We start from the raw sequence: 26,445 nt of genomic DNA on the forward strand, positions 1-26,445 counted from the left end.
AGTTCCTAGTGAGGGAGGTCTTCCCCAGGGGGGGAGTGTGCGAGGTGTTAAGATCAGACAATGGCCCACATTTCGCAAACGAAATGTTTCAGCACATTACATCACTGCTGACCATTCAACATAAATTTGCATGTGCATACCACCCACAGGCCAACGGTGTATGTGAACGCCTGAATGGCCTATTAAAGGAGGCGATTGCAAAGATACAGCAAACAACAAAGAGGAGTTGGTTATATTGTCTTCCATTAGCCTTATTTGAGCTACGGAATAGGCCAGGGTCCGACCACCACCTCACTCCCCATGAGGTGGTTACCGGACGTCAAATGCGCCTTCCCCTAACGCCAACGTCAAGAGCATTTACCGACCACGAAAGCACTGCAAGTGTTCTGGGTGATGAAATGTACCAATATGTGTCTTCTTTGATTACTAGTGTAGTGTTTGTGTCTCAACAGCTCGAGCGCACACGGGGCGGGTCTAATAGAAGCCAACAAGAAGACGCGGATAAAGAACTGGAAAAGGAAGGACTGTGTAAGGTTGCTAAAGGTGACCACGTACTACTTCGCAACTTCAATAGGAAATGGAATAACCCACGCTTTACTGGTCCCCATCTGGTAGAGGAGGTATCAACAAGAGCCGTAAAGTTACAGGACAAGCGTGCCTGGAACCACCTACACGACGTAAAGATCTACAGACAACAGACCCGCCCCAGCGCCATCGACGGGTCCATTGAGAGAACAGCAACAACATCGACAACAGAAGAAAAAAGTTCTACCACAGCCAGCGGCCCAAGTATTCCCATACCTTGTCACTCCCCAGACTCCCCAGAGACAATAACTGAAGAAGAAAGGGGTGATCCCCATACAGCCCACCCCATGATCACACGCTCAAGAGTAAAAGCCACGCCCACCAGTTGAACCCAAAAAACCCCTGCCCACCATCCACTGACCCCTGTCCCCATTACAGTAGTAACTGAACTGAAGGACATTGTATTGCACAAATACACATGTAAACACGTGAATGCTCTCTTTTCTTTTCTCTCGCACATGCAGGAACCGTGTATTATTGTATTGCTAAGAAAATAGATAACTAACCAATTCACTGCCCAGGAGTAGATGGTACCCTCAGACGATAATTACCCAGAAGAATTGTCACACCAATTTGTATATGAAATAAAAAGGCCAACGTACCTGAAAAGGAAAAGGGTACGTGTCTACTACACAGCGTTCCTTTTGGCCATAGAATATTCGATGCCCCACCTCCACCCATACTTGCCTGCCCTAAGAGATAGATCGCTTAGAGTAGCGTGGGAACAGCTCTTCGCCTGGGCACTGAATGACTATTTGATAGGGAGAGCTTAAAAAACAACAACTAACATTTAATAACCAGCATATTGAGAATTTTCAGGCGGGCAACTATAACGTCGCAAGAATACGCTGCCGGACTGCAGCAAGGTAAGAGCAAAATGCCGGTGAAATTAGCATATGTAATAAAAGTAATAGGGATTTTGGTAATCACCGGGTTCGTAGCTGCCTCTGTTTGGCAGTACAGCTGTGCTATCAATATTGTTGCTGTACCCAAACCTAACACACCCCCATCCCCAGCTGGAACAGGTGTTACGTCAGGTGATATTAGTAAAATTGCGCACAAGCAAAATAGAGTCCAACGCAGCACATACTCAGATAATAAAGGTATTGACAATTATATACAAGATTCAGCACACGTCTCAAACAACATATGGTATCAACACATGACCCGCATTGGTAAGCAGACAACAGAAGACAGCTGCTACGTTTGCTCATTAATACCATACGCCATGAGCGCTTCTCAAACATTTGTTGCCACAGAAATAGACGAAAAAACAGCACGATGCATAATATACTTGGCACTGTTCCAAACGAAAGGAAGATTTCAAGGGACAGTGGTGCATATTACGTGGAAAAACACGAGACTCATACCCATACGAAAACAACTTCCTCAAGACTTATTTGAGTTACCACAAGAGCAGTTTACATGCTGAAGCATTCAGATACATAACAAGTGGTCCTGCAAAAGGAGAAACAAAGAAAGTAACACTGCAGTATTTATCATGTGATTGGTACGCCACTGAAGTTCCTGGTAAACTAGGATGCTGGGAGAGGCCACTGGTGACGATAACGGGGAAAGTATACCTGGACAATAAATGGGAGATAGGAGTGGTTGGCAGCAACATGGTAACAAAAGAAACTATTTCAACTATCGATGCACACAATCACAGATGTTGGACTACTTGGATCAAATACGTGCCTATGCTCACATGGATAGAAACGGATGAAGACCCGATAACAATACTGCCGCTGACTGCGCCTAAAGTATGCTACCAACATAAAGGAGAGGTGGACGTAGGATACAACACCAATTGTGGAAGCGTGATGAAGTTACCTGAGGGGGGAGCAGGAACAGCAGTGGTAATGGACCATTACTGGGCCTGTGGAGAAAAGGCATATCACACACTGCCCCCTCTGTGGAATGGTGTATGTACGATGGTGCATGTCAATGTACCATCACTAGTGGTACCCCAGAAGCATGTGAATGTGGCGAACTTTCCCAAGATGGATGAAGGGGACAAGAGAAATAAGAGATCTGCACCACATCAGGAGGAGCCAGGGAACAGGACCAGCGGCAATGATACTGTCCTAAATAGACGGAAGAGACAAGGAGAACCTCTGACAGGAAATTACCTATGGGGAAGGTCGGAAACGGCACTGACTTCAATCCCGCCAGAACACAGACTATTCAGCAGAGCAGCAATGTTCTTCTCCTCAATAATCCATCCGGGACAACAGGCTTACGCAAACGCAAAATGGCTCCAGATAACTAGATGGGAACTTATGATGACCATCAATTCTACAGTAAACGGATTCAACGCGATAAAAGAGGAGCTGCGAGCAATAAGGATGGTAGCACTGCAGAACAGATATGTATTGGACCTCCTCACTGCCATGGAAGGAGGAGTTTGCGCAAAGATAGGACAATCATGCTGCACATTCATTCCTGCCAACGATGCTGACAACGGTACACTGACAGAAGCAGTTTCACAATTGGCCCAGTTGCACTCCAAAATGGTGGATGAAAGTAAAGGTGTGAAAAAGGATGAGAGCTGGTTTTCGCTATTATGGTCATGGATGCCATCTTGGCTGTCAGATGGACTGAAAATTATAGTTGGTTGTATTATTTTGGCTGGAGCTACACTGATCATAATAAGATTTTGGAAAGCCCGGAAGGCACGCACCACTGACGAGTTGCTTGAAATGGTCGGTATGCACCCACTGATGCCAGCAGACGATGGCCAACACACAGGCATAATAATACAAGAGAGAGAGAAATTGCGCAACCAGATCATCACCAACCACCTGGACCCACCATCGGTGAAGGTCGAGAACCCAAGAAACCCCAGGAGTTACATAGGGAAATGGGTATACTGTACTCCTGGAGGAACCTGTGAATATATGTATTGGTCATTTGAAGATCATGTTAACCATTATGGACATTTAGGAGGAATAACTAAAGTGTGGAGAGTAAGAGGAGATAACGAAAAGGATATGTTTGTGGTCGACAAGTCGACCAGAGGGGTGACTGAAGTGGGAAAATGGAAAAACAGGCTCCCATCTTCCCCCTCTCGCGCCTGGCCTAAAGGTTCACGGCCCAAGCACCCGCCACGAGAAGAGTTTGCCCATCTACCAGACGACCAGATACCCTGGTACAGGAACATAAGGATGTGTCCATCTGCCTGCCCAGCAGCCCGCCCTGCTCATGCCGATGCCTGCGGCATGGATCAACTGGACTAAAACTATACGTCGTTAGAGTTGCCATGACGACCTAGCCAACGGATAGCACACCTGTGCCAACATAAACACTAGACACTCCCGCACCAATCTACATGAAGAATATACTCAGTGCTATGACGTAGGCGACAGACATACTCACGGACGTGCATCTTTATTATTTTCCACATAGGCTCTCAAAATGCAGAAACGCAAGACGCACCATGAACTCATCTAAAGAGCTTGCTTACGCTTCTTCTAAACCTAGGTGCCATAATGAGAATTATAACGAAGACACGATACTGGTCATAAGACAGTATGAGACTATAACCTAAAGCGCCTGTGCACCAAATGGTTCCATCTATACACCAGGCCTAAGTAGGCCGCAAGCAAGAGCTCCCGTGGACGTTAACAGAACAAGAGTCAGGTTGCTGATCCTGCAGAATGAGCCTGGCGAAAGCAGACAGCCAAGGTCGTAATGTTGCAAACCCACATTCCAAAAGCAGACCATCAAGGGCACGATGTTGCAACCTCGCACGCCGTGCACCAACATCAAAGTTGCACCTGCAATTAAATCAGGCACACAGTGGAAAAACAATATTAATTGTGTAGAATTCTGCCTCAAACACGGTCCCACCTCACGTGACCAAGCCGAACCTGACGAGATGCCAAGCCCAGGAGGAAAGAGGCGTCTGGATCCCTCGTTACGAGACACAGGCAGATACACTTGAAAGGATCAATGGACATCTGCGACGGTGGGAGTATTCGGCCATCCAGCTCATGAATAAGTCTTCACATTGTCTGCATGTACCCATAGTGAAACATTGTTGCAAATTGCAGGTACACCGAGAGCTGGGAACAGCGATGGTCCCAGGCTGGGAAGCTCACGGGCGCACCAATCAGAACATGGGGCTCTTATCACTGACGACAGTAACATTAACCAATCATTAGGAGTCTTCATGTAACAATTCTCATGTATCTAATTGTAGGGACAACCCAGATATATCACCTGACTAACCCTCGTCCACTCATATTATTATCTATACGTATGCTATACTAACCCTACCACTCGAGCAACCAATTAAGAGTGGCAATAGGTTTTTTGTTAACTTTCTAGAGTGACGCAAGTAGCGCGTCGTACTACAGTAAAAAGGGCCTGCGAGCCCCACGATTGTGTGTGTGTCAGGTCAGACGCGTATGATCCTTGACCCATCCCTGCCGTTTGTGTTTAATAAACAGCAGAGTCACCTTGCTTCTTGTGTGTGTCTCATACTCTATCTCTTTTGGGATATACGGGAGGAGTTGGGGCCTCCCTGCCCGGAGGTCTGCGGACGGCCCGGCCGACCCCAGCAGAATTTCCCCCCGACAAAAGGCTGGCAGTTTTTTTGTTTTTGCAGAAATGGTGCATCAGGTTTGTCTGATTCTTTTGCAAAAACCACCAGAAAAATGACAACAGCTATACTACAGCAAGGCTTTTGATGCAAGCTCACATGCCAACCAACTCTGCTGTTAAAGAAGGTGTGTTGTAGATCCAAAGCATCAGCTTCAGCCCTTTGGAAGTCTGAAGGCAGGATGGCTGTGCAAGGCCACATCCCTGAATTCTGTACCCAGCCCTTCTAAAAGGAAATTTCTGCATCCTAGAACCAAATTCGCATTTACTGTATCCAAAATTCCATCGTTGCTCCTTAAGCACTGTTTTGTTACTTCCTTCGTTCATTCTTTACTTCTAAATGACTCCCGGAGTGCACACTCCATGCTAAAAAGGTGCACAGCACTGAAACCGGTTGCTCCCGCCATAGATAGGTGAAAAGCCCCACACTTACACCTACATTTAAAGGGTCCTTCTCTACTTGCTGCAGAATCCAGCAGTCAGAAGAGCCCAGCGCCTAGGCTAACGATGGCACTGTCCAGAATCTCTCTGTGGATTCTGGTGATTCATAGCATGAATTGGTAATGTGCACAAGAATCTGGGAGGATCCCAAGAACCCTATCACCAGTTCAAGGGTAAATGCTGTGCGTGCAGTGGTGGCCATCATGGCATGGCAAACAAGCATTGGCAAAGCCAACAGTTCTTGCATTTGCGTGAACATAGCTTAGTCAGTTGGCAGGTACCACCATAAAGGCACTACCCGATAATAAGATGGCAGCACCTGGAGAATGGTGTGCTTACCTGGGCATTACAAAAAATGTAATTGAATTTTAAATTGCAAACAACAAAAAGAGCAAACCCCTAAGCATGAGAAGACCCATTACAATATGAAAACAAACTCGTATCAATACATCAAGAAGTACAACTAGCCCTTCTCTGGATGTCCTCATCAAACTGTGTGGGGGGGAAGCCCTTCAATTCTGACAGACAATGGGCCTCATTATGACCCTGCCGGTCTGGTAACAACAGTAGGCTTACCGGCACTGTTGTTACCGGACCGGCAGAGCACAAGTTTGCGGATGGGATGTCCTCCCGCCCGCAGACTTTGACGGATGCACCGGCACTATTGCACACAATGCCGATGCATCCGTCCTCCCTATCGGACTCAATGGGAATGGGGAGGAACATTTTCCAGCGCCTGGCTTCAGGGACCGCCGGGGCTGTTATGCCCCGGTGATTCCCCATTACCAGGTGCCAGAAACAAACCACAACTCCGGCGGCAGCCTGCCGTTTTTACCGGCATGGCTAACGCCGAAGTCGTAATGAGGCCCAATATTTCTCCAAAGCTTCAACTGATGTTTTCTTTGTGAACACAGCAACACTCTGTGTGTGCCCGATTGTACCACTGACACTTAAATGCAGCGCATCTTCAAATAAATAAACAATTAAATGATACAAATAAATACTTTGAAGGGACAAGGTTGAAGGTGCAGGAAAAACATAGCCGTAATTGTGTTACTGCCATTTTTCCTGCACCGACAAAGGAAAAGTTTGGCGGAATTATTACTCTGTAATTCTGCTGAATTTCATAGGAAAAGTGGAAGATTTACCTCCAGCACTTTTCCACCCAGATTCTTGTGCACGTTACCAATTCAGCCGGTGGTAATTCCACCAAAAATCCACAATGGACTACTATGGACTCCATAAATGTTGATTAACACCACTTTACCACCATTTGCAATCCCGTCGTAAACCCTAAGTGGACCAAGTGGCGGTAACAATAACTCCATATGATAGTTACCGTTACCCCTTGGTTTTAAAACAGGATTACAAATGGTGGTAACTCCATTTGGCAGTATTCCAACAGAATTAACGCCTCAATACCGCCAAACTGGTAATGAGGCCCGTCAGTGCCTTGTACTTGAGAAACAGTCCATCGCAATCACATTCTGCACATTTGGGTTGTGATTTAGTGATCATTTTCTCTTACAAACAAAGTACAGGCACGGCACTCTGCAGAGCAATGGAACTTCAAATGGCGGCCCAGGCCTCTGTCAAAATAGTCATTTTGAGCTAAACAGAATTGTTCAAAGCTAGTCACATATGTACTCATTCGCAAATGTAGTGGTTATGTGTGGAGTGTGTGCGAGCGCTTAAAATGATAAACCAACAAGTAAATAGTTTACCAACTGGATGGCCACCCGCTTCCTCAAACTCAGCCCTTTCAAAACAGAATACCTCCTCATCTACCACCAAGACAAAAACCCGACCCAACGCGCTGGATCCAAGAACAACCCACACATATTCCTCTCCACACCTGTTAATTCCACCATCAACCCCCACCTTTCCTTCACACACCACGTAGCTGCTGTCAGCAAAACATGCAATATACAACTACACCTCCTATGGCAAATCAGACGTATCATTCTTCCGGACGACTTCCGCACCTGAATCCAAGCACTGGCTCTCCCTAAGCTGGACTATGGAAATGCTCTCCAAACTGGACTCCCCAACAACACCCTTAGCCCCTGAAGGCCATACAAAATGCAGCAACCAGACTCATCCTCCACCTACACCAAACACTCACACATCACCCTTGCTCTTGCCCAGCTCCACTGGCTCCCCATGCCCCAGAGAATTCCCTTCAAAGGACTCTGCATTGTATTCAGTGCCATCCATCTCAAAACTCCATATTACCTTCATGGCAAACTCAAACCCATCACCCACGCAAACACCAGACAAGCCAGTCAACACCTTCTGCACATCCCACTCGGAAAACTCACATGCACACAAAAACAAGCATTTACACATTGGGCACCCAGCGCATGGAACACTCTACCTCTTCACATATGCACTGCATCCACCATCACCACTTTCAGAAAGAGCCTCAAAACCTGCCTCTTTCGCCACACATAACCCGGCCCTCCTTCACTGCTATCACTTCTCTATCCTAATCTTCCTGTCCTTTCCTGAAAACATTTTGTAACTTCTTTTTTGCAACTCCCACTATTCAATATGTGAACCACGTAAGGCGCTCTGAGACCCTCTGGGTAGGGCCAGCACTAAACAAAAATACAAATAAATAAGTAAAATAAATATATCAGTGCAAGGAACATACATAAAGTGGCAGAAGGCACACTTGGTTAAGATGTTTTCATTGGCACCAGTATTTCATTTACAATTGTCAATTAAGCTATTGGGCCTCATTATGGATCCAGCGGTAACCCTGACGGTGCCACCACCGGGGTGCCGCCGGACCAGTAAAGGATTACCAGCCCCTGACTTCCCGGTGCCACTGGGCTATTACAAGCCCGGCGGCCCGGGAAGTCAGGTGCCGATAATTTGCTTAATCCCCATTCCCATAGAGTCCCGTAGGACTCTATGGGAGTGGGGACATGGAAGCACCGGCACCGTTAACGGTGCCGGTGCTTCCATGACGGCTTTGTCCACCATGACCGCTGTGCCCAGTAGGGTCAGACCTGTCGGGCACAGTGGCTCCGGCAGGCAAACCCATAGATTGCCAGTCCGGAAACAAGTGTGCCAGTGAGTTCACCGGCACCCTTATTTCCAGCCCGGCAAACTCGGCATGAGGCCCATTAACTCTCAGCAGACTGCTTTGAAATAATACTGGCAGGCGAAAGTTTGATGGCACTGCTTGAAAAAGCTAGATCAATCAAACTAAAAGATATCCCAGGAGGATGTGTTTAGGGTCGTGAGGGGCAGGTAGTGGGTGGGACTGGCCAGAGGGATTATCATGGCTTTGGGCAGTCAATGGGTGGGGAAATAACTAAACGGAACCCACAAGGCGTGTGCCCTTTCTCGCATGCCATCTCTCTCTCTAGCTGTACTGTAATACGATATTTTTGGTGTAAAGATGGCACTTGTGAGCCACCTAATAGCCAAAATTAACAACGAGGCTATCATTGTAATGGATTCGTAAGGAAGTGGCGGCTGTCAGGATAAACCTGGAGACCATCATTGCGATGGATTCATACACACTGCACCTTCTTTGAGCATTGTAGGTAAAGCGGATCCTATCCGCCAGAAGAGTCTACAGGAATCCAGCCTCTTTGCGAGGATACGATTTCTGATCGTCTTGGATAGGTTTTCGATTTCCTGCACAGGGCAGTACATCCTGCAGGGAAACCCTGCGCTTTTCCTGGATCCACCGAAAGCAGAATAAGGCCCGTAGAGCCTGGTGGTGGAAAACAGCACCACTCAATAGGCAGCGGAAGTAAATAATCATGCATGCTACACAGCGTCTCCCAGCTCCGAACAAAGGGGACTGCAATCAGGAGGAAAGCCTTCTGCAAATGGCAGATGCAAAGTAAAATTCCATTTCATAGGTCACTGACCCCTAGTACTGCCCATATGCCACTGCTTTCTGGCACTTGATGCAGGGCAGGAGGAGGCAGAGCAGCTGGAGGAGGGTCATGCCCAGCTGTGCAGAGGGAGGTTCTCACCTTCGGCCCCAGCGCGCTGACATCCTGACCTTAGATGGTGCAATCATATTCATCCAGAAACTCGTCCACGGCGGCCATGGAAGTGGCATTTCAATATGGATCATTATACGCTCCAGTTACACGTTTGCGCCTGGGCCACATAGTGGGGGTGCCATAGGGCCTCCACTAGCCCAGATTCTCAGAGATATTGCCATTGGGGGGTAAGGGCCATGCTGTGGAGTGTTGCAGAGCACTTGAACATCCCACTGACCTGCACAGGTATGAAGGAGGCCATTGTCGGGTTCCCATTAAAGCATAGTCGGGGCATGGACCACCTCCTTATTCATTGGTTCCCACAGTGGCAAGAAAGTACGTTTTCCAGAATTGGAAAAGGAAACAGACAAGGAACATCCAGATGGCTTATGATGCCAACCGATCACCATGCATTGTTGCGCACATTTCCCTGGTGGTGCTATAACTCCATCACACAGTGGAACAGTAGCGTTCAACTACATGGAGACACACTGTGGTGAATGTGGGTGTCTTCCCACATCCCCTCCAAGGGAAAGAAAGCACCGATCCTTGACCCGCACTCATCCACCGTGTGTTGGCCACTGGGTGGGGATGAGCAGGGTGTTTAATGAACGCACAGACAGTGGCTCTGTCACACAAATACCACCACTATATAACTCTGTGTTAAATGTGACGCATATGAACTGCACAGCCACCTTTGCAAGACATGATGATCCTCGGCGTGTCCAGCATTCATGGCTGGCTTGGCTTTGCATTCTGGAACCTGTAGTCTTGCATTCAGAATGATAGAATCTGAACCACAGCTATGAGAAATCCTCAAACAATAAGCAGGATTAAATGGCGTATGGCTGCGCACATGCTCTGGTCATGTGATAGAACGTTGTCACATCTTGCATGACCATCGTTGGTTCACATCTTCCATCTCACAGGTGATTCTGTGTATCCAGTGGTAGAAGTGTACCGAAAAAGGTAGTGGAACTGTGGTCTTGGCAGGGGAAGATGGTAGGTGGACGCATAATGCAACATGGTACAAGGTGTTGCGGCCGAGGCCTTGCAATAGTCGAAGTGACTAGTAAGTAAGACTCCTATTACAACTTTACACTTGCACAGGGACATGAATGGACACATCCTCTATATAGAATGGTGAATATGGTCGTAAAAAGTAGAGGAATGGTAAACAGAAAAAAATAAAAGTAGTGGAACACTGCTCCCAACCATTCCCGCTCACTTCGATCACTGTGTGTATCATTTGCTTCCTTGCTTACTTACTGAGAGCCAGCAAACCAGCAGAAGCAGAGGTCCGAAAAAGCACAATGGGGCCTGTACCTCTGTGGAGGCTACATCTGAGCTAATAAAGGCCCAATTATGCTGCACACATCACACATGGTGTGACCCCTGGTAGACTCTCTGGTATTTGGGGGTCAAGCTTACGGCTGTGTTGAATGTTACAGCAAATTGCGGAGCTTTGAAGAGTGGTAGCTCTACTACCAGAGATGCCAGGAAAGGTCCAGCCACTTGGGCAGTCTGATGCAGTGGCCAGTTCACTGACAAAAGAATATGCTTTTAGCAAACGTGTTTTACTCATGAAAGTGATGCTGTATAGCGCGTACATCAACACCAATTCTGTCCCTGTCCCGACCACACCACATACAATGGTATGAAGGTCAATTTAAACGGCGCCCCCTCTGCAACACCCACATTGTCCTTATAAACCAGGTTCCTACCTCTATAACCCAAACATCCCTAAATCATTTTGTCACAAATGTTGCTCTTACCGTCCAACCCAAACTCACCAGCATCATAAAACCCAATATTAATGCTTCCGTAACCCCATTGCATCCACAACCCACGGCCTGCCCTGAAATCAAATACTACCCCTTTTCTAACCTCTAAGTTCCAAAGGAGATTTCCTTGTGCAATGTCACATGAATGCGTGGTATCACTTCTTCTGATGCCGATAGCCGTTTGATGGAGGTACGGGCATGCCACCAGTACAAGCAGGACCTGGAGATTCACTGTGATTTCAATACAGAAATAACAGAGACGTAAAATGACAGAGTGCAAGAAATAATGCAAGAAAAAATGTCGAAATGCCTTTTTAAAGTGCATACTGTAAAAATACCTAATTTCGGCTTGGCACCCCCGAGCCTCCCTTAACTCTTCTACTCCGAAACTCTCCTAGTCTGCCGCCCCTTTGTCCCACATTTAACCTAAATCTGTTTATTTGTTTTACACCTAAAACCCACCCCTATCATTACATTTTCTTTTCTATATTTCGAAATTTGTTCTCTGTTGGGTATTTTTTACCCACTCTATTATTTCATGCAATGTGTTTTCATCTTTGTAAATTCATTCTTTATTATTTCCTGCAATGTTATCACTGGATACTGACCTGGACACACTCTGGGGCCAGATATCTAGGAGGAGTTTGTGTTGAACAGCTTCAGATGAGCAAGATGAACATAATAGGATATAATGTGAGGACAGTGCCAACAGACAATGACATAAAATGATTATTCACAATCAGGCATATTTGTATGCACAATATGCCCAGTGGGGGAGAGGAGAGAATTAAGTCGGCACAAAAGCCTGTGTCAGGGCAGAGTTTACTTCTGGGGAGAAGAGGTGGATTTTAAGGACATATTTGAATGCAGGTATATGGTATTTTATTGTATTGCATTGTATTGTTGCCCCAATCCCGGTGGTTGAGGGTATTTGGCACAAGTACCGTGGCTTTAATAAGAGGGGACGGGAACCACACTTAGACAAGGGTGGCATGCCTAGTGGGGAGAAATCCATATCCGGCCCTACCCTTGTGGTGGCCGGTGTCAGCAGAGAGGGCCCCAATTTCTGTCCCCTTTGTGTCACTAAGCTTGCAGAAGATCCTTATCTCTAGCCTTACCTCCTGTCTTAGAAACTGGCCAGTGTCTTTCTTTTAATTGCAGGTTGCACTGCCCTGGCTGCACGTACTCAGAGCAATTCTGCCCTGATTGCACTTCCCCCCTTCCCTCTCCCTGGCACTTCCCCCTTCTGCCTTCCCTCTGCACTTTGTGTTGTCGCACTTGCTCGATCTGAATGTCATAAGGCTTAGTAAGATCAATTGTCTTGTCCTCCCTCTGTCTTCCCTCCTTGATTGGCGCACCTAGAAACACTTGTGTACATGCACGTTATAAATGGCATATCGTAGCATCTTCTGGGATCATCTTCTGGGAGGAAGGTTTTCAGTAGAAGTCTGTATCGATCACGGGAACCTCCAGTTTTTGTGCTCCCTTCAATGCCGGAACACTAGACAGGTCTGGTTGGCCTTTTTCTTTTCCCATTTTGATTTCACCATCTCCTATATTCTGGGTGCCCAGAACCGGAAAGCGGATGTATCGTCCCAATCTTTAGAACATGAGAAGATACTGCAACATTGATACACCTGTTATTGTTCCAAAACATATTCTATCTGCTTTGCAGCCCCATTTGGGTACCCTGCTTTGTGGTACATGGTCCGATCCTGCTAGGGGTAACATGTTGGGTAGGAATGCCATCAGTGAGAGGGATGGTCTCTTGTTCTACTTGGAACGTCTGTATGTACCAGCTTCTGACCTTTGTGTAGCTATATTGCAAGGTTTTTATGATTCGAAAATCTGAGGACACCGAGGTGTGAAAGCAACCCGGGAACTGATTGCATGACAATTCTGGTGGCCAGGATAGGCTCGCCAAGTCCAGGACTATGTGAAGATGTGCCATGTCTGTGCTCGAACAAAAATCACATGCAAGAGAGCCTTGGGGTTGTTACAACCCACTGAATCACATCCTTTTCCTTGGCATACCATAGCCATGGCCTTCATTGTAGAGTTGCCACCTTAAGAGGGTGACACATGTATAAAGGTTGTGGCCGATTGTTTCTTTGAAATGGCACACTTTATACCTTTTTCCAAGATAACCTCGAATCCAGATGGCACATGCTTTTCTCCATGAAATATACCGTTTACAAGGCCTTCCTGAAAAGATTCTTTTAAATCGTGGGTCTCAGTTAATTTCCTTGTTTTGGTCCCAAGTCTGTAAACATTTGGGGAGTACATCGTGCTTTAAGCTCAGGATATCATCCGCAGACCTATGGCCAGACGGAAGAACTAATCAAACTCTCAAACATTACCTACGTTGTTAGGCCAATGCTTCTCAAGACAACAGGTATTCGAGCCCTTTCTATTGTACCTATGGGAAACATCCCAGGGTGGCTCCGTTCAACCCAGTTTTGCCTAGTCCTATTCCATCTTCAGATGGCTTGGTTTCCAGGATGCAGTCTCAACATCAGCTAACCATGGAAACTCTGGAGGTGGCTAAGAATAGCATGAAGGACCAGGCTGACAGACATCACACCTCAGAACCAAATTTTGCTATCAGGGATATGGTGTGGTTGTCCTCTAAGAAAGTATCTCTTCACAACCTACCCAATAAGCTGGCTCCCTGTTTCTTTGGTCCATTCAAGATCATAAGCGGCTGTCATCTGTGGCTTACAAGTTGCTGCTTCCCCCTTCATGGCACCTACATCCTGTTTTTCATGTTTCTCTCTTGAGGCCCTATGTGCCTGATTCTTTTGGGAGATCTTGTCCTCGGCCGGCTTCCCTATTGCTCCATGGTTCCCCTGAGTATGAGGTGCAGGAGATTTGTGACTCTCATATCAGCTGTGGAGTTCTCCAATATCTGGTTGATTGGAAAGGCTACCGGACTAGTGATCGCACTTGGGAACCTAGCTCACATGTTAATGCCCGGTGTCTGTTGTGGGAATTCTTTCCTCGGCATCCATGGATGCCTGGGGCACCTCGCCTTCCTGGGAGGGGTCATAGTGTTACACTACTCGCCCTACGGGGTGGCTTCCATCTAACTTCACTTACCTTGAGGGGGCTTCCATCCCATGCTTCCCGGCGCCTCCATCCTCCGACTAGATTGCGGCACCTCTACCCACGTTGGTGCTTCCCATGGCTCCACTCTTTGAGGACGCAGCATTCTTTGTGCACAGCCATTACTTTTCTATCATGCATGCACAGACTGCCGTGTTCCTCGCTCCGTGCTTACTGCTATACAGAGCACTAGGCAACTGCGGCTTGCTGGGCAAGGCTTGTTGTCATATCAGCACTATAAAGAATCCCTCTGCTGATCAGTTCCTTGCGTCTTAACACGTTTAGTTCTTGAACCGTGTAGCGCTCCAGAAATCTTGTGATCCCTGCCTTGCTTCAGCCTTCCTTGCTGGTTTCTTCTTCCTTTTTCTTGTCTTTTCTCTGCTCCTTATCCCTATCATTGGGGTCTTTCCTTGCCCATTACCTTCCACGGTCTAGCTCCCAGTCCTCCCTCATTGATTCAGTCCTGTTCCTTCCTGCCACCTTTCTGACATTTTATCCATCAGCCTGTCCTCTGCCAGCTCTACCCAACCAGCCTCCAGAAAGACTTGCTGTTTTTCAACATTACTTCAGAGACCTCAACTTGGGACTCAAGAATGCTCCAGAAATCCCTTCCATCTATCAACATTCTCTTCAGAGACTTCAACTTAGGACATAAGTTTTCAGCTTGGCCTTCCCTGTCAGTGCTTGCACTATTCCTGTGCCATGTAATTCTGGGAAGAGCCATCCCGTGGCGTGGAGAGCTAATTCAGGACTCCCCAGTCGCATCCTGGTGGGCCTTGGGATGGTTCCTCGCATTGCAATTACTTGAGGCCTCTGAACACAAGACAGTCTGGCTTCTACAGCACAACCATCCGAAAAATCAGGTAAGCAGCACCAACCAGACGCATTGCTTCACGATTAACCTTTTTAGATCTTCTCTTCCCTGAGTAATGAACAGTTAGTGAAACAGTACACTGTATGAAAAGAGTGTCTATTTTGGTACAAACAAGGCTTGGGAAAATTGTGAATTTGAATGTCTCTTTTACCATGGGCAAATGATATAAAAAAATCTATGTATGTTTATATGTGTGCACTACATACATTGTGAGAAGACCAGTACTAAGGAGTTGCCGGAACCCCTCTCAGCAGAGAATTGGAAGCCTATCAGGGAGATATCCAGATCCACTCCTACCCATGAGGGGGGCATTGGCAGGTTAGAGGGAAGCAATTCTTGCCCCTGCCAGCCTATTTCTGAGTAGTCTCCCTTTGTCTCATGCCAAACATCAGCAAAATGCTTGTCAGTGTTCTCTTTTTTTTCTTATTTACATCGCACTCAAAAGGGAAAGCAACCAGACGCATCCGAGGGAGAGCAGTGATCCCAGGCCACACCACAGCCACCAGAAGACCAAGACGCGACCACCAAGAACAAAACAGGCATGACTCATCATTCAGCCAGTGCAGAAAAAAAAGGGCACAGAGAGACAACTGTGGCACTGCCAATGAGGGGCAGCCCAGGAAGTCGCACAGCATTGCCATGCAGTTGAGGCAAGCACAACAAGCCGTAACTAACAGCCCAAGACCACCAGGGACTAATACAGGGCATACATCCCCCTCCAACACTACGACTCACATGTGGGGTCCAAAGAAACAAGGCCCAAAACACAAACCTGAGCCTTCAGCCTCCTGGGCCACCATTGTTATTCTGTGGCAGGACCACGTGGAGGAACTAGGCGGGGCTTAGCCCCTGTTTGGCAGCAAACAACAGATACTGGGAGGGGAAGACACGGGCAGGTTGTCCATGGACAGAGAGTCAACACACTGAATGGGAGGGGTACGTAGATGGGCAAAAGAAATCATGAAGTGTGGCCTATTCGAGTGAGGTAAGAGGAGGAGGAGGAGGTTGAAGCCCAAGAGACCATCAGTGAGGAGGAAGGAGTGCGGAATGTGAAAATTATTTTTGGAGAAGGTGAGGTATTAGCTAGTGAGTGTTATTGTTAATGTTAATTGGCTTTTATACTGTGCACATCACCACTGTAGTGGTCTTAAAGCACCAACATTTTGTCCGCAAGGACGAACTGTGATCCCACCCAGGGTGTAAACCAGACCATGGTCTGTGGGGTGAAAATTAAACTGGGAAAAGTGATGTGAGAAAAGGCAAATAGGGAGAAAGTTGGTGAACAAAACAGACAGACATGGGTCACAGCAACAAGGGAAAGATAACATAAGGTTGAGTGACAGTGAATGCTGTGATGCATGTATATTAGTATTGTTTTAGACCAAAAAGGTCATAAATAGAATCAAGAACTGTCCATATTGTACAAGTCAATTATCTTGGCGGTTGGCAGTGCAATGTGTTGTTGGTTTTATTTAGAAATCAAGTTATGAATGTGTGATGACCTTGATATGTACTCAAGAGATCCTGTGAGTTGTGCGGCCTTCAGAAACAGGCATTTGTTATGAGTCCATGAGTCCCTTAGGAGGATTACTCAAAAGATCTAGTAATGCTGAGGCTGCTGACAGAGGTGTTGGAACCAGGAGTTAGCTGAGTGTTGAATGAAAGTTGGAGGAAACAAAAGGGCAATACGAGAAAGATCTCCCCACCCCTAGTCTTACTGGGATTGCTTACAGTAGAGGGGAAATAGGGAGTGTGATAATGATATAATAGAATGGACAGGCCTTTATCCTTGACTGTAGGGGGGCATATGACGTTATCATGAACATGCCGTGTTAATGTGCAATGTTCTAACTGGATTCAGTGGTTGATTATCTGAGACAACTCTGTGCCTATTTTTGCTATGGGAGCTTCCTCGGTCACATGTCTTAGTATAATATGCTCACTGGTATTCCTTTGCATTGGTGTTGACATAAATACATACGCGTAAACGTAGTATAGATCTTTAGCACATATCTGCTTAAAAAGGCAAACGGTTAGGCTAGCATAAACCAGCAAGCATATCCTTATATATGACAGCATAACATAGCACTTAGCATCAATGCATGAGCATAGCCCTCCATTTATCAGCCTAGAAAAGAAAGGCGCCAACCTGCACAGACTAGGCTAGCAGCTGTCATCACTGCGTACCATCACACATAGCAGCGTAACATAGCATGGGCAGCATCTCCAAATACAGCTAGTTTACAGTATTGTATAAGAAGGGCTAAAACAGTACATTATAATAAAGGGGTAGGGCCAACTAGACCAGAGATGACAATTGACTATTGTTTAAATCAGAATAGTTTTCTGTTTATTATCCCAATATACATGTCATGAAAAAATCGGCTCCACAAACCAAATGCAATACATCCCTCCAGCAACCATTCATTCATAACTCATCCATACAATAATCATATTTGCAAAAATTACATAAAACAAGGTGATACTTTGTATATACCACAAATAATAAATCAAACAATTATAGATTCAACACTCGATTGTTTTACAATGTGCCCCTCTGTTGGTATTCAGGGTTTTTTTTTTTAAAACTGTTGTCAACATGTTTCGGTTAAGTTTTCTCACGGGGATGAGACAGTCCCCTCGTGTATTGACTTGGTGTTCAACCTTCTTCAGGACAGGAGAGCAATCGCCACTTTGGCGTTGCCTCTTGGTAAAAAACCAAAGGTATGGGGTGTGTGGCAAGGGAGCCTTACATCTAGAAGTAAAAAAGAATAAAAAATTGTCATCTCTGTGTTTACTCAACAACTTATTTACTTAGCATCTAAATACAGTTCTCTTAGTTAACTGTATATCACCTGCTAACCTCCTCTGAATCTTTCAGGGGCTGGCGAACCGGTGTGGTGGAATCGATCCCGTGGTGAATGCTTCCAACAATGGCGCTTCACGTAATAAATGCCCTATAGTAAAAAGGACATGTGTGTTTTAAAATTCAGAAATGAGAGCCTACTCGGGTCATTCACAAATAATGGGTTGGTACTCACTGTTGTTCTCAAAAGGAAACTATTTTCTTTTTTCTTATTTCCAGTTAGAAAATAGTGCAAAGTAATTCATTAAAGCAACTGCGTCTTTAAAAACGCCTGCGAAAGGAGAAAACAAAGCATATGAAACATGCATTAACTGCTATGTTTCAAAGAGGCAGCAATCTGTCACTGTTAGATTAACTCCAACACAATCACGCTTTGAAAAAGGGGAGGGGGGGCACTTACTTGAGACAGCCATATGTTTAATCGCGGTTAAAGCGCACTGGCAAGAAGTGTAGCAAGATTTACGGCCGTGAACCGAAAGGCTGCCTATATAAACAACAGACATGGAGCAAAGTGATTAGTGTCTGCTCATTAAACTTGGTGCACCTCGGCGCTGCTGTATATAAATATCATTATTCTCTTACCTTGTTAAAGGCGAGGAATGGAGTCCAGGACCCAGCTGCGCAGTCAGTAGTCTGCGCTCCTGTCGTCTGCCAGAGTTATATAAACGCTGTGCAGGCATGCGCTTAGACCTCACAAACCAGTCGCTTGGAATTCTGGGCTTTGTAGTATATAGTGCTATGGTGACATATAGAAGGTGATTCACATGTCACTGTATAGGAATCTCATGTATCCATCGCGAAATTATTCTATTTGTCGGTCTTTTAAATTATGTGCTTACTAGCTCACCATCTGCCAGAAATGTAGCTCACCATCTGACAGACTCGTGTAAACACTGTATAGACATGCGCTTAGGCCTGAGAAACCAGCCGCTTGGGATTGTGGGTTTTGTAGTGCATAGTGTCACTAGGGATGATATATCATCCGTGTTCAGATATAATGAGAGACTAAATCACTTGTCTCTACTGCCTCCATTACAGGACTTATTCTTCTTGTTTGTCTTTAGATTGTGTGCTAGGTAGCTCACCAAAGCACACCGGGATCCCTGTCACCCCGCCCTAGTGAGTGGCGTGTTCCCGTGATTACTCTTAGATAGGGGGGTGAAAAGTTCAGTCACTCATAGTGAATGAAGTTTCAAAAAATCCTCTCTAGTTAAAGAAAAATACGCACTAAAAGGGGCGCTCACGTGTGCAATGTATTGTGAATTACAGGGAGTTAAATGCTGTTTAGTACATTCCATTCTACCGAAATGTTTAACCCATGTTGTACTCTATCTAGAGAATAAATCCATTTCTGTTCGAATCGGTGTAGAGCCATTGCCATATCTCCACCTCTTGGTTTTGGATTTAGAGTTTGTAACACAAACCACTTCATTTCTGTGTCTTTATGATTGAACCTCTTGAAATGCTCCACCAGGGGTTTGTCAGGGGTGTGATTTCTTATGCAAGAGCGATGTTCTCCAATGCGAACCTTCACTGCTCTGACCGTTTTCCCTACATACAGTAGGTCGCATGGACAAGATATCACATATATTGCATTCTTTGTACAGCAGTTGGTGTGGTTTCTCATCACCCATGTCTTATTCCCGTATTGAAAACTGTGTTTAGTCTCGGTAAATGGACAGACACTGCAGTTACCACATTTATAATGGCCAATAATGGGAGGCAGACCCCATTGGTTCATGATGGTGGTATCTCTGGGTTTCTCTCGATAAGTGTGAACCAATTTTTGTCTTAAATTACAGTTGCGTTTAAATGCGAACATTGGTTTCTGTGATAATGTGCCGGGATTTTTTACCAAATCCCAATTCTGATTGATTATTTTTCTAATGGCGTTAGATGGGGTTCTGGTTAATGGGGTTCTGGTTAGAGTGTTGTGGAGGATTAATAAAGAAATCTTCTTTTAGATAAGGGTAGGTTTTCTCTTCTTGGTAACTAGCTATGTCTTTCTTCAATTTGAGTATTTTCCGATCTAGATTGAGTTGTTTGAATTTCTTAATTTCTATTTCTAGATTTTCCAGAATTTTTTTCGCGTCTTGCATATTTTTATTGTCGAGAAATTCTTTTTCCAGAGTTGCTAGCTCCTCACCCTGTTTCTTTGTTTCTTTCACAAATGGTTGAATACTTGTGATTTGAATATTAAATTTACCATCGAATGGAGTAAAGAACAAGTAAGCTTCCTGGACCTGATGATCAGAAAACAAGGGAACAACTTAGTCACCTCACTTTATAGAAAAGCTACAGATAAGAATACCTTATTGCATTATTCAAGTTTTCATCCAGAGAGTCTTAAATTTAATCTTCCTTACGGTCAATTTTTGAGAATTCGACGGAATTGTACCGATATGGATGATTATAATATACATGCCACACAACTTAAAGAAAGGTTGGTCACACGGGGTACCCCAAACGTCTGGTGAAGAACAATCTAAAAAGAGCTGCGAATACGAACAGAGAAGTTTCTTTACAAGTAAGGGAAAAAAAAACGAACGATAGATTGGTTTGCGTTACCACATTCAATCCTATTAGTAACGCCATTAGAAAAATAATCAATCAGAATTGGGATTTGGTAAAAAATCCCGGCACATTTTCACAGAAACCAATGTTCGCATTTAAACGCAACTGTAATTTAAGACAAAAATTGGTTCACACTTATCGAGAGAAACCCAGAGATACCACCATCATGAACCAATGGGGTCTGCCTCCCATTATTGGCCATTATAAATGTGGTAACTGCAGTGTCTGTCCATTTACCGAGACTAAACACAGTTTTCAATACGGGAATAAGACATGGGTGATGAGAAACCACACCAACTGCTGTACAAAGAATGCAATATATGTGATATCTTGTCCATGCGACCTACTGTATGTAGGGAAAACGGTCAGAGCAGTGAAGGTTCGCATTGGAGAACATCGCTCTTGCATAAGAAATCACACCCCTGACAAACCCCTGGTGGAGCATTTCAAGAGGTTCAATCATAAAGACACAGAAATGAAGTGGTTTGTGTTACAAACTCTAAATCCAAAATCAAGAGGTGGAGATATGGCAATGGCTCTACACCGCCTCGAACAGAAATGGATTTATTCTCTAGATACAGTACAACATGGGTTAAACATTTCGGTAGATTGGAATGTACTAAACAGCATTTAACTCCCTGTAATTCACAATACATTGCACACGTGAGCGCCCCTTTTAGTGCGTATTTTTCTTTAACTAGCGAGGATTTTTTGAAACTTCATTCACTATGAGTGACTGAACTTTTCACCCCCCTATCTAAGAGTAATCACGGGAACACGCCACTCACTAGGGCGGGGTGACAGTGATCCCAGTGTGCTTTGGTGAGCTACCTAGCACACAATCTAAAGACAAACAAGAAGAATAAGTCCTGTAATGGAGGCGGTAGAGACAAGTGATTTAGTCTCTCATTATATCTGAACACGGATGATATTATATCATCCATAGTGACACTATGCACTACAAAACCCACAATCCCAAGCGGCTGGTTTCTCAGGCCTAAGCGCATGTCTATACAGTGTTTACACGAGTCTGTCAGATGGTGAGCTACATTTCTGGCAGATGGTGAGCTAGTAAGCACATAATTTAAAAGACCGACAAATAGAATAATTTTGCGATGGATACATGAGATTCCTATACAGTGACATGTGAATCACCTTCTATATGTCACCATAGCACTATATACTACAAAGCCCAGAATTCCAAGCGACTGGTTTGTGAGGTCTAAGCGCATGCCTGCACAGCGTTTATATAACTCTGGCAGACGACAGGAGCGCAGACTACTGACTGCGCAGCTGGGTCCTGGACTCCATTCCTCGCCTTTAACAAGGTAAGAGAATAATGATATTTATATACAGCAGCGCCGAGGTGCACCAAGTTTAATGAGCAGACACTAATCACTTTGCTCCATGTCTGTTGTTTATATAGGCAGCCTTTCGGTTCACGGCCGTAAATCTTGCTACACTTCTTGCCAGTGCGCTTTAACCGCGATTAAACATATGGCTGTCTCAAGTAAGTGCCCCCCCCTCCCCTTTTTCAAAGCGTGATTGTGTTGGAGTTAATCTAACAGTGACAGATTGCTGCCTCTTTGAAACATAGCAGTTAATGCATGTTTCATATGCTTTGTTTTCTCCTTTCGCAGGCGTTTTTAAAGACGCAGTTGCTTTAATGAATTACTTTGCACTATTTTCTAACTGGAAATAAGAAAAAAGAAAATAGTTTCCTTTTGAGAACAACAGTGAGTACCAACCCATTATTTGTGAATGACCCGAGTAGGCTCTCATTTCTGAATTTTAAAACACACATGTCCTTTTTACTATAGGGCATTTATTACGTGAAGCGCCATTGTTGGAAGCATTCACCACGGGATCGATTCCACCACACCGGTTCGCCAGCCCCTGAAAGATTCAGAGGAGGTTAGCAGGTGATATACAGTTAACTAAGAGAACTGTATTTAGATGCTAAGTAAATAAGTTGTTGAGTAAACACAGAGATGACAATTTTTTATTCTTTTTTACTTCTAGATTTAAGGCTCCCTTGCCACACACCCCATACCTTTGGTTTTTTACCAAGAGGCAACGCCAAAGTGGCGATTGCTCTCCTGTCCTGAAGAAGGTTGAACACCAAGTCAATACACGAGGGGACTGTCTCATCCCCGTGAGAAAACTTAACCGAAACATGTTGACAACAGTTTTCAAAAAAAAAACCTGAATACCAACAGAGGGGCACATTGTAAAACAATCGAGTGTTGAATCTATAATTGTTTGATTTGTTATTTGTGGTATATACAAAGTATCACCTTGTTTTATGTAATTTTTGCAAATATGATTATTGTATGGATGAGTTATGAATAAATGGCTGCTGGAGGGATGTATTGCATTTGGTTTGTGGAGCCGATTTTTTTCTTGACATGTATATTGGGATAATAAACAGAAAACTATTCTGATTTAAACAATAGTCAATTGTCATCTCTGGTCTAGTTGGCCCTACCCCTTTATTATATTGCAGAATTGCCTGAAGGGCCATAGACAATAATCAGGCGCCCCCTTTTCCTATCTCTAAAACAGTACATGACAGTTTATCGTAACATGGGAAATAAGAGAAGATGATGGGCAGACTGAGATAGTTGGAGTGGCAACCGATAAGCTATGGAATGCCAGTCTGGTCAAATACAGTAATGTCCACACATCACTGCTATGAGTGAAACAGTGCTTGCAGAGTCACAAATGCTCATTATAGCTAGCATAGTTGATGTTATCAAATAAAGGTTTACCTTAACAAAGTAGGTCTATTGGCAAGCCTTATATATTCCTCTCTAATGCCCAATCAAAATATGTGGAAACACAGAAGGAGAGAAGGTATTAAGCGATTTCTTATCACCTGTAGCCTAGGTATCTGTCCTTAAAAAAAGACTCTAACTGTCCTTAAGTTTGGGTGTCTCGCTCTAATACACAGTGATGAGCCGCCTATCTAGGTGAGGGATAGATGGAGAGTTCTGACCCTATCTCAATACATGTGTGTATCTCAAGCTGTACTATCACAGTAAATAAACGTTAAAAACCTAAAAGGTTGAGAAGTAGTATAACTGGACTAGCATGTGTATACAGTCTTATTTGTTACTGTCCATTCTACTTATTTAAAAGACTCTCAATCAGCAACAAGCATATACTGCTGTTTCGAGTCAAGGACTCCTTCCACTTGAATACGTGGACGATGTCCTGCTGGCACACAAACAGACTTGGGTGAAGAGAGATCTTCACTTTCAATTGATGTGAGTCTTCAGTGTCTGAGGGGGTATGCCATTATCATTATGCACATCCTCACTTGTCAGTCGACCGGTTTCGGTAGTACTTATCTGATTTTGCCACTTTCTTCAGGCCGGGTTGGTGCAGGGTCGCTTCCGGACCACCTTATTGCGCCTTCTGTTGCCAGAAAAATGTATCACATCTTGTCACTACATTACTCTCACCAATATAAACTCGGGAGAACTTTGTCTCAACCAACTGTGGGCAGAACACAGTAAGCAGTGAGCAGTGTCAAGCTGTGGTACGTTCCAAGACAAAGCCGGAAGTGGCCCAGGCCAAGAGTAGGGCATGCAGAAGGGAATGTCGCCATCAACATAAGGTGGGCAAAGGAATATATATAATATTATAATTTAGCTTGGCACCCAAATATAATGTAGACAGTGGGCCTCATTACAACTCTGGCGGTCTGGAAATAAGGGTGATGGTAGAAACGTACCGGCACCCTTTAGGGACTGCCTGACTATGAGTATGCCTGCAGGGGCCGATGCTCCTGGCAAGTCTGACCTGCTGGGATCCCTGGCCCCTGTAGGCATGGTTTCTACAGAAGCACCGGCACCGTTAGCAATGGTGCCGGTGCTTCCATGTCCCCATTCCTGTGGAGTCCTATGGGACTCCACGGCAATCAGGACTTACAGTTCCCACCACCTGACATCCCGGGCCGACACACACCCACCATTACTAGCCCTCTTCTGTTCTAACCTGTGGAAGCAACAGGCACTCCCTAGTGCACACACATTCTTGCTCCATTGATCCAAACCCTCCCAGCAGTGCCTACATGAAGTCTGGCAAGAACTGTATCCTCCCTTGAAACCTCTACCCCCCATTCTTCATCAAGACTCTAGCTGTGCTATCTGAATACATTTCAGTGCGCATTGACCGCCTGAGAATCCTAATCATAGTCATTTGGCCAAACAGACTTGTGTCACACTTTGAAAAAAGATGACCATCTGCACTTAACGCTAAGTTGATGTTTCCTTTAAGCCGGTGCCTTCGTTAAAAAGAAATAAGGGGCTTCTTACAGTGGTACCTTTATTTTTAAGACCACTTTATTGCCCTAATTTCCTTGCATCCTTGGTGGCCAGTACATATCCCATCAATGCTGTCATCGCTACTGGTCAAGCTTTGATATTATTCCTGTCCTCGTCCATGTGTGCTCTTCCATATCATTCAGAATTCTATCCTTGCCCAGCATACATCATATGACCTGGACAGTCCCTTGCCTCAAAATGCATCGCAACCTGCTCCCACCCATTTGCCATAACCACACAATCGCAGCTCAGTACACATTAAAATATGCTTTAGGCAACCTATTAAAATAGTCACCATTCACCCAGAGCATGAACAAAACCTTATTCATAATCTGACTCCTTCCCCGATGTCGCCAGACACAAATCTGCAGCATCTTCGTGCACCTTCTTGGCCACCACTGCACCAAGCCCCTGAGCTATCTCTCATGCTCGGCCACGCCACCGCTGCCAAAGTGGGAGCCAAAAGTTGTCCCTGCTACCCATAACCCCAGTAGCATTCTTACTCTGACCCAAAGCAAGCTGCAATCCGTATAGCTACCCAATATGTTACATAGAGACGGCTCAGGTGTTTCCAGAACTTTCACTTTATGATATGATATGATAGGTTATTTATAACGCACTTAATACCCAGAGGTTTCTAAGCGCGGACCTGGGGATTGAACCGGTGTTGCTCGGTGTTGTCTTGCTTCCAAGGCTAGCATGTTGCCCCTGGGCTATCCCTCCCCCTCTTTGCTCCATTTTCCTATTTTATGAAGCTCCATTGAGGGAATGGTAGCTGTCGCCCATCGACTTTGTACTATATTATACAATGCTCTCTCTGTGCACTTGCACATGTCATGAACCAGACGAGCATCCCCGGTGGTGGCACTCTCAGTCTAAAGTTGTACCCTTGTTCGTCTCCCATTTTTTAAAAACACCTCCTTTCCGTATTTTCAACATTGAATTTAAGCACCCATTACTCCTGAAATCAAGGAGACCGTAAAACAATTGCAACACCCTGATGCTTGAAATGTTCTGACCTGCACAAGACAACCAGACATCTCTGTGTATTGCCCTATTTGTCTTCACTCACAGAATTGTTTCACACAAGCATCTTCTGAATAAAATGTGCAAGTGTGTATGCATTATTACCTCACTGTTTTCATGTCAATTCAGACACATTGCATATTAGCTAGAAACGAATCAGGCGTATGTGGTTCAGCCATTTACTGTGGAGTATACACAGAATGAGGGACCTTGGAATGCTAATGGCCCTTTACCAGCGATC

At 45.1% G+C, this 26,445-nt stretch overlaps 2 protein-coding genes across 5 annotated transcripts in view; one reads left to right on the plus strand and one right to left on the minus strand.

The window, feature by feature from the left end:
- Positions 1 to 5,052, plus strand: part of LOC138492366 (uncharacterized) — a 47,134-nt gene extending 42,082 nt beyond the window's left edge. Inside the window, exon 2 of one of the 2 annotated variants that reach the window (XM_069619454.1) lies at positions 436 to 5,052. In XM_069619454.1, the coding sequence (XP_069475555.1) occupies positions 2,208 to 3,824 (1,617 nt within the window). In that variant the 5' untranslated portion in view covers positions 436 to 2,207 and the 3' untranslated portion in view covers positions 3,825 to 5,052. The remainder of the gene's footprint in view (positions 1 to 435) is intronic. The other variant, XM_069619453.1, reaches the window with a different exon arrangement.
- Positions 1 to 26,445, minus strand: part of DAO (D-amino acid oxidase) — a 431,100-nt gene that overhangs the window by 290,931 nt on the left and 113,724 nt on the right. The window lies entirely within an intron of this gene.

The sequence above is a fragment of the Ambystoma mexicanum genome, chromosome 10 (genome assembly GCF_040938575.1).
Source record: "Ambystoma mexicanum isolate Mex_15411 chromosome 10, UKY_AmexF1_1, whole genome shotgun sequence".
Taxonomy (NCBI): domain Eukaryota; kingdom Metazoa; phylum Chordata; class Amphibia; order Caudata; family Ambystomatidae; genus Ambystoma; species Ambystoma mexicanum.